Here is a 9,608-nt window from a genome sequence, read left to right as displayed (position 1 = left end):
TGGCCGAATGCTTATTTGAAAGAAAGCATTATCCAAGTAGAGGAACTTCTTTTCAGAACACAACTCTCAAGCTCTGGTTTTCTCTCCTTGCCTTCTGAATGAATAACAAGCTTCTTTTATCTCCTTGCATGTTCCTTGGTTCTTCTTCCAAGGTCAACACCTTGAGCCTTGAGCTTCACCAACCCACAGATTCACTTTTTCTCCTTAAACATCAGAGTAGGACTTTTGCTTCTGACTTCTCCAACTTGACCGAAGCCATAAAGCAGCAACCACATGAATCTTTCAATTGTCAACTTGATCTGAGCCCTTGAAAACCAACTTGGTACCTAAGTCATGTTTAAGACCGTGGATACACAGCAGAGAAGAACAGAGACTAGCTTTCCTTTGTATTCCATTTTGGATAGAGCAGAGAGTTGGAAAGAAGAGAAGAAGATCTGATGCATGCAAGAGGAAATGGGTTACCTTTAACCTAAGCTTGATTTGGTTTGAACTTTGTGATTTGACGTCTGCCTTTCAAGCTTAATCCTTCTCTCTCTTGCTTCTTTGGTGATTAGCTTAGGGAAGAAGCTCTTTCTCTCTTTCTAGCTTTTCTGACCAACTCATAGAGGTCAACGTTACTTTTGGTTATACAAAAGAGAGGGATTTGCTTTTCTGAAATCAGATCGGGCTTGGATTGGGTAGTGATATGTTTGGCCCGTTTTGATTTCTTTGACTTCTTTCTTTGCTTTTCCTTGGGCTCTTAATTTTGCTTTCAGCCCAACATCCTTGCTGATTACTTTTCATTCCATTTGGGCTATTGAATTTTGGCCTGCAACAATAAACAATTAGTAATAAGTAATTATAATTAATCAACACTAATTATTTATTTTGCTCCAAAATAATGTTTGTCATCACTAATTAATTTAGTTAATTTCTTAACTCAACATCAACTTCTGCTTCTTTATTATATATATATATGTATATATTCTTCTTATTTATTTTTCATTTTTTTCTATTTTTTAATTTGTTGTTTCTAATGCATAAGAAATAAATTATAGCATTTTTTTATGCTAAACATAGATTTTCTTTTAAAGTAAATATAAAAATTTTTAACAATGAACATAGAAAAAGAAATTACAATAAAATCACTATTGTACCATAAAATTTAATTTAATTTAGAGTAAACTACTATTTTTACTCACGAAAGTCTTAAGCACTGATAAATCTACTTACGAAAAAAGAATTACAATTATACCATAAAAGATGGGTTTCGCAAAATTATCCAAACGCTCAAAAATCACCTAAAAATTTCAAATTACCTTTTTCCAAATCCTAATCTCAACACCCCTCTTTCAAATTTCAACCCTTCCTTTATTCTTTTCATGAATTTCACCATCTCCTTCACCAACCTACAGCCACAGCCACCGCCACCAACCGTCAGTCTCACATTTCTCCTTTTTCACTGTCACAACAACAACAACAATAATGATGATCCTTTGCTTTCTACAACCTTTGCTTCTTGCAACTGCTCCTTTGCTCTACACCTTGCGTTCTTTTTCTCTGCCAACTCCAATGTGAGACGACACACCTCTTTGCGACTCCTTTCAATCTCCAATTTCATGAAATCAGCTCCCTCTTAATCCAAAAGGCATTGGCCTTTACAAACTGGGCAACGGAGGAGTCACCGACGCGATGAAATTGGTCCTAGTCACTATAAAAGAATAAATGTTGGCGCAGGTGACTGTCGAAATTGAATCGATTATCCCAAAGTGAAACAACTGTTCTCCTGTCTTGAAAATTATGCAATCTTTCTATTTCGTTCTTCTTCCCCCTCTCCATCTCCAAATCCACTATACTCCTTTTTTGGCGAGGAGAAGCACTACTACTCTTCGGTGAAACCTTTTGCTTCTTCTTTTCCACTTCCACGTCCCTATCAGCACCGGGTTCGAATAACGCTTTCCTCCTTAGTTTTATCTTTCCAGAAGAAGATACTTCCTCTTCCTCCTCTTTTTCATCATCATCATCATCTTCTTTTCTTCATTCTTCCTGAATGAATTATTAATAATTAGTTCTAACTAACAACATCAAACGCCATGGCAGATCAGATAATTGTGCATCAAACTACAGTACACCATTGTTGCAAACCAAATATGCGGAATCAAAACCGAAAAGAATAGAGACATTGTGGACAGCAGTGGCATAACTTAGATGGATTGGAGACCCTTTCGCAATGCTTCTCTTCGCTTTTATAACTTTTTTTTTTGAAAAAAAATATAAATACTTTTGTGGTTTGATTGCTTGTAGTTATTTATAATTGTGACAGTAAAAATAGAAGAAGGTGAGGCTGATGGCTAGTGGTGGTGGAGTTAGTAATGTTACTGAAGAAGGTGGTGAATTCTTGAAAAGAATAAAGAGATGATTGAAATTTACGAGAAGGATATTGAGATTAAAGTTAAGAAAAGAGTGATTTCGAATTTTTAGATAATTTTTCAGCGTTTGAATAATTTTATCGTACGAAATCTATTTTTTATAAGTATAATTGTATTTTTTTGTGAATAGATTTATTATCGTTTAAAATTTTTGTCAGTAAAAATAATAGTTTATTCTTTAATTACACTTAATTATTACAATTTTTTGTTCATATATAGCGAGACTCTCTTTTAAATTATAGTACGTATTGTATTTCAAAATAATTAATTCTGTAAACGTTTTTCCAACTATACACCGATTCATGTAATCGGATAATATGTTTAATTATGTGCGTATATAAATAAATGTCTATAGTAAATAGTTTTAAAATTTTATAATATTTAAAAGTTATTTTATTAATTTAAAACGAATATATAATTATACTTGTTCATAAAATAAGCGAAATAATGCTGAAACAAGTAACAATTTCTCATAATAATATGGTCCACTTACTATACAATATTTTAAGGACATCTTGGACCTTTATCCCATAATGGAGAGGATTCTTCTCCCATTCCTTTTGCTTACGTTTCTCTATTATATAATAAATTACTCTGATCTCTAAACTTTATTTGTCTTAGCTTGCAGGGTTGGAATCAGTTAGGAACATTTGTTGCCAGGTTACGCCATTATACACTCGAACAATAATTGTCGCCAGAGAAAAACAAAATCATAATCAAGATGCACGTTATCTTCGGTAACTTTTGGTGATATAAATACGTTAATATAGGTTAATTATTTAGAATTTAGATCCTTTAAATTTTAGATTTTTAATTTTAGAGAATAAAATAAAATTTTTTATTATTAAATATATTTTTTTAATCTTATCTATAAAATAAATAATGATAAATTATATTTTATTCTCTAAAATAAAATTTAAAATTTTGAGAATCCAAATTCATTATGTGTTTATTGAAACATAAATTTCAAATAAATACATTAATACATAAATATATATAAAATATATATTTAATATTTTTTAAAATATTAAGATATAAAAATACAATTGCAATTTTTTATACTTTATTTTTTATTAATTTTTACACAATTAATATTTACACTTTTATTTCTTATCAATTTTTTTATATATTTATTTTTTATAATTTTTTATAATTTTATTTTTTATTAATTTTTATAAAATATAAACTTTTTTAATTTTATTGTGTCTTATTTAATATTTTATTACATACAATATATATACAGTAATAATTTGTATTTATGCCTTTAATATTTATATTTTTGTGTCTCTACCTTAAGATAAAAAGACATAAATCAAATGCTATCTTATGTCACCTTTAGAGTATGTAAAATAAGTATTATTCCTTTTTAATTGAAAAAGTAGATTTGATAAAATGAAGAGAAGAGGCTGATTTCTATAGAGTTTTAGCAAAACGGAAAAAAGTTACATTCACAATTCATATAGACAACTACACTAACAAGTAACATTTATAATATTTTTGTTCTTTTGTTATTTTGGTTCTTATTTTATCTTTTGTTTCACTTGTTGTGTTGTGTTGAATTTTTTTGTTAAAAAAAGAAAAAACAATTATACAAACCAAAAGCAACAACATATTATTTTGTGTCTTCGAACAAGAAAGGGAGTAAATTAGGTATGTATATTTATACCTACAAGATCAACATCGATATAGACATATAAAATTATAAAATTATATTTGACAGATGAAATATAAATTTAGATGTTATATTTTAAAATATTAAAATAATATATTTTATATTTTTTATAAAAAATATAAAAATACTAGTAAAAGACATCATTTATTTTTTTCTTTTCATTATTTTTATTTTTTTATAATCATATTATTATATTTTTTCACTAATTTTTGTATGAAAAAAATAGAATAAATTAAAATTTTATTATTTGTTTATTTTTATATTTCGATCATTTATATTTTTTTAGTATATTTTTTTATTCTGTTCTTAAAATTAAATACAGTTTTACATAAGTAGTTTATTACTCGTCTATAATAATTATTTATCTAAATTATTATAAGTCTCACATCTCTTAAAAATATAACTTTAAAATAATTTATAAATAAAATATTATTTACATATTGAGTTCATTTTAAAAATGAAGTTTAGTGTATATACTAAATTTTAAGATGAGTTGTTAACATAATATTATTCGCTAGATCGAAAAATCTAAACTTATGGTAATTGAGACCATAAATGGCAACATAATTATTTAATTTCAAATTTTAAAAAAATTTTAAGTTTAAACTCCTGGTTTTTTTTTTTTGAAATGGAATAACCGTGTGTGCTATTCTTTGATATTCCACTCTCTGGTGTTATTCCCTAATATGCATAATTTTTTTTAATTTTAAAATACAAATTGAACCCAATAATTTGATCATTTGAAATAAAATCGAATGGTTTGATTTTTGTAGTTTAAAGATGTTTTCTAAGGATAACCAAATCAAATCCAACGATTTGTAATAGTAAATTTTTTTTTTAAGATCTGGAAATATAGATTGTATTGTCCGATTTGAGAGTTACAAGAATTTTTTAAATTAAAATGCTAATCGACACCCGATTATATGATTTCATATTTAATTTTAATAAAAAAATAGAAATCGGATTAGGGGGGGAGGTAAGTAGTGGTCTTGGCTCCCCCAACAAATTTTAAACTCATATACTATTATAATAGATGCATTATATAGAATAAAACTTAATAGTGTAGTGACAATAAAAAGAATTGATATTCTTTATGTATTAAGGTTCAAATCTCTCTACAAGAATTTATATTATTTAAATTTTTTATTTGATTTATAGTTTTTTTTTACATTTTTTAAAGTTACTTTTAACATTCATAATCATATAAAAAATATTTTAATATTATTTATAATAATATTGTTTTTTTTCCTATTTTTACTTAATTGTTTTTTATTATTTTTTATTAATTTTTACCTCTATTATTATATAAAAATACTTTAATATATTTTAAATTCACATAACAAAATTATTAGTGCAATTAATTTATATTATTTTATGTCATATTTTTTAATGATATAAAATATAAAAATATAACTCACCGTCACATAAATACTTAATAAAGTAAATTAATTAATCAAATATTTAAAAATATATATTTTATATTTTATTAGATGTAAAATTATAAAAAAATTATAAAAAAATTATAAAAATTGAGATAATTCTTTTATTTGACAAGTATTTATTAATTTGTTTGATTAAAAACTAATTATAATTATATCTGTTATCAAATATATAACATTATATTTGATTATACAATATTTTAATTTTCGACCCCTGCACTCTTAGATTCCTGGATCCGTCTCTGGCATGGCGAAAAGTATTCAACTTAATTATTTTGATAGCTATAATGAAGTATTTGAGGTACGTAAGATACCTAGTGGAGTGGAGTATGCAGTGGATCTACATCAGCAAGATTATGATTGTGGCGAATTCCAAGTATATCAGATTCCATGTCGCCATGTTTTTACTTGTTGCGCGAATCAGTGCTAGGATTGACAAGTGTACATTCATAAGGTCTACAAGATGGATCAAGTACGAAGGGTATATAGAGCTAGGTTTAGGCCACTGAAAATCCCACAACATGACCTGTGTATCACGAACCTCAGTTGATACCAAGTCTATTCCTTAAGCGAGTGACTAAAGATCGGCCAATGATAACTCGCTTCTTAAATGAAATAGATATGTGATGATGCATGATCTAAGGTGATGTAGGCAATGCTGCATGAAGGGCCACAAAAATAGTAAATGCTGACAACGTGAGAGTTCAACTGCAGCAGGTGTTGCTCAAAATTCCTGAGGTCTATGATGTTTATATTTTTTTGAATTGTATCCAAATATTTATCATAATCTACAATGAGAATATGTGAGATATAGTTCATGATGTCAACTTGGAATTAAAATAATTTACCAGACAACATAGCATACCATTTGTAATATTTAAGAAACTACATCAACAAACAAATTCAAATTGTTATCAAAGTACAACATACAATTACAAATACTTAACCAACACATGACATTTTAAATACCACTTCTAATTTTTCATGCCAACTTTACGTCTTTGCAAAAAATTTTGCATTTTTTGACGACCTTGTTAAATTGCAAACAAGTGAATCAGCTTGCACTATGACATGGAAGATCAACTCTAAGATTGTAGCATTTGCCTCCATCAGTTAGGGTTGAGGTGCCACTAGTCACTAGAAGAAAGTCGTCGAATACCGTCGGATTTAACATCGGATTTGTCTAAAAAATTTGCCGATAACCTGTTTACCATCGAATTTAACGACAGAATAAATGCGATGGCATAAACCTCGTCAGTAAATAATTCATGCAGGGGCGGAGCTAGGCTAACTATTTAGGGGGGCGGTGTTATAATTTATATTACTATTTCTATTGATAAAATTAAAATATATATATATATATATAATCTCAATTAAAATAAGACAATAATATATAAAAATTACTACTTACAGTTTTGTATCATGAAAAGGCTATTCGACGTTTTTTTCTATTTTCAAAATCATCTATAATTGAATTTGTGTCAAAAATAGCTGCTAATTCTTTTTCTATATAGATGACCAAATTGTCTGCAAGAAATTCATCAGCCATCTTACTTCGGAGTCTTGTCTTAACAATTTTCATTGCTGAAAAAGCTCTTTCTGTTGTTGCTGTAGACACTGGTAGAGTCAAAACAAGACGTATTAATCTATCAACCATGTGATAAGTTCTTGATTTTCCCGTTTCTTGCAACTTGTTGCACAATTCAGAAAGTGTACCAATGCCTTTCAAATGATTTGGTATATCATGCTGATAATGTTGCAACTGAGATTTCAAAATATTTAGCTCATTAGAAGGAAAGTCAAGGGGATAAAACTTCTCTGCTAACTTGCTGATTTCTTCAATATTGAATGATTTGAAATTGTCCTTAGGATCCAAAGCACAACTCAAAGTCAAAAGCTCTATTGTTTGCTCATTAAATCTACTATTCAACTCTTGTATTTGAGAGTCAATTGTTGCCAAGAATACATCTATTCGATAATGATGCTCAACTGTCACACTTGGTTGACGAGATCGACCTCTTCCAAAAACATATTGTGCACTCATATTAGGGACTTCAATTTCATGTTTTTCACAAAAATCTTTAACATTTGCAAAAAAATTGCACCATCCACCATCTCTTAATTGTTGAAGAAGTAACTTTGATGTAGAAACAATATGCATTGCATTAAGAATATCTTGAGATTGTTGTTGCAGTGCTTGGCAAAGGACATTAGTGATTCCCATAATCTCTTTCATCAAGTGCAAAGTGAAAACAAATTCAAATGACAATAATATTTTACTAACACCATAAGCCTCACCTCTTTGTGCATAAGTTGTCCCGTCTTCAATGATATTATTGAGAACAATATTGGTAGCAGTAAACATTTTTACCAAACTGCAAATAGAATTAAAGTGAGAGCTCCATCGAGTATCCCCAGCTCTTTGTAAAGTGCTTATTTGATTCGCACCTTTGCCTGTTTCTAATTCATTTTGAGCAACCAAGTTTGCATTTTCAATTGCTTGAGCTTCTTTTAATTGATCATGTCTTTTTGAAGAAGCACTAACAATAGTGACAATAGAGTTTAATTGAGTAAAAAATTCATGAATTTGAAGTACCTCTCTTGAAGCTGCCACCAATGCTAATTGTAACCTATGAGCAAAACAATGCACATAGTATGCTTGTGGAGAATCTTTAAGAAACGAAGCTTGCAAACCATTCCACTCACCCCGCATGTTGCTAGCACCATCATACCCTTGACCCCTAATATTTTCAACTTGGAGATTATAATGAGAAAGGACAGAAATCAATTCTTTCTTTAAAGTTGTTGCACAAGTATCAGTGACATGCACAAGATCAAAAAATCTCTCTTTAACAAAACCATCTAGAGTAACAAATCTCAAAACAATGGCCATTTGCTCCTTTTTAGATTCATCTCTAGCTTCATCAACAATAATACAAAATTTGGCATCTCCAATCTCTTCTCTAATTGAATTTCTCACCTTAGTAGCAAGAATATGTAGAATTTCTTTTTGGACATCATTTGAAGTATACTTAGCATTTTTTGGAGCATTTTCCAAAACATTCTGTTTCACTCTTTCATTGTAAGATCCCAAAAATTTTAATATTTCCAAAAAGTTACCTCTGTTGCTTGAACTTTGGCTTTCATCATGTCCTCTGTATGCACAACCTTGAAATGTCAACCATCTAATGCAATCTATAGATGCTCCTAGTCGAATTCGATTCTTTTCAATCTCTTCTGATGTTTGCTTATGAAGAAGTCTGTCAATATGTTGTGATTGTTTCATCAAATCATCACATGATTTCAGCGCCTTATGATAGAATGAGTTAGGACCTTTGCCAATGTGATTCAAAAGAGCACATTCTTTTCCACTATTTACTTTCTTCCAATTCCTGAAACCATTCTCAATAAAAGCATTTGAACCCGTATTGATTGAAGGTTCCTTAGCAAAAAGAAAGCACGGAAAACAATATATAGCATCATCTTCTATAGAATATTCTAACCAAGATGGGAACAATTTAAACCATGAAGCTTGAAAGCGACGATGACTTTTATCACCAGAAAATGGATAATTATCAAGAATTGGCTGATTTGGCCCAACTTTAATATAAGCCCGACGGATTTCATCTCTTTTATTTGGAGGAAACTTCCAAATCATTGGTCGCATTCCAGGATCTCTTTCCAAACGAAAAACATCCAGTTGATTTGGAAGAAGTCGTGGACGCTTTGAGCTATTCAATGAAGAACTTGAAGTAATGAAATTTGATGACCCCTCAAGTATTGGAGTAGTAATAGTAGAAGCATCTTCATTCTCTTGATCTTTTCTTTTAAAAAATGTATCAATGGTTTTGAACTTACTCATAATTCAAATGGCCAAATAAGTTCCTATAATTTAAAATATATTTAGCAAAAAGTATAAATTACAGTCTAAATCTTTATAAAATATAAAAATTATATTTCAATTTAAAATAAAATATTAAAATTCAGAACAATAATACTAACATCTTAGTATAAATAATATAAAATTGTAATTAAATAGTTAACTAATAAAAAAAACTAAATATACAAACTAACATATAATAACATAAA

General features: G+C 28.8%; 1 protein-coding gene across 1 annotated transcript; it reads right to left on the bottom strand.

The window, feature by feature from the left end:
- Positions 1 to 5,859: 5,859 nt before the first annotated feature.
- LOC112703070 (uncharacterized) lies at positions 5,860 to 9,381 on the bottom strand. The gene is made up of 2 exons (XM_072222273.1): positions 7,039 to 9,381; positions 5,860 to 6,024 (listed from the first exon to the last, which is right to left on the bottom strand). The coding sequence occupies exons 1-2, from the start codon at positions 9,379 to 9,381 to the stop codon at positions 5,860 to 5,862; spliced, it is 2,508 nt and encodes an 835-aa protein (XP_072078374.1).
- Positions 9,382 to 9,608: the final 227 nt, after the last annotated feature.

The sequence above is a fragment of the Arachis hypogaea genome, chromosome 1 (genome assembly GCF_003086295.3).
Source record: "Arachis hypogaea cultivar Tifrunner chromosome 1, arahy.Tifrunner.gnm2.J5K5, whole genome shotgun sequence".
In the NCBI taxonomy this organism is placed as follows: Eukaryota; Viridiplantae; Streptophyta; class Magnoliopsida; order Fabales; family Fabaceae; genus Arachis; species Arachis hypogaea.
Note: the sequence above shows the minus strand (reverse complement) of the source record. Positions and strands in the feature narration are given on the sequence as shown.

Coding starts and splice junctions, on each gene's coding strand:
- LOC112703070 (XM_072222273.1), bottom strand. CDS start 9,381: ATGAGTAAGTTCAAAACCATTGATACATTTTTTAAAAGAAAAGATCAA. Junction 6,025..7,038: donor AATTTCTTGCAGACAATTTG/GTCATCTATATA, acceptor TGGGATTTTCAG/TGGCCTAAACCTAGCTCTAT.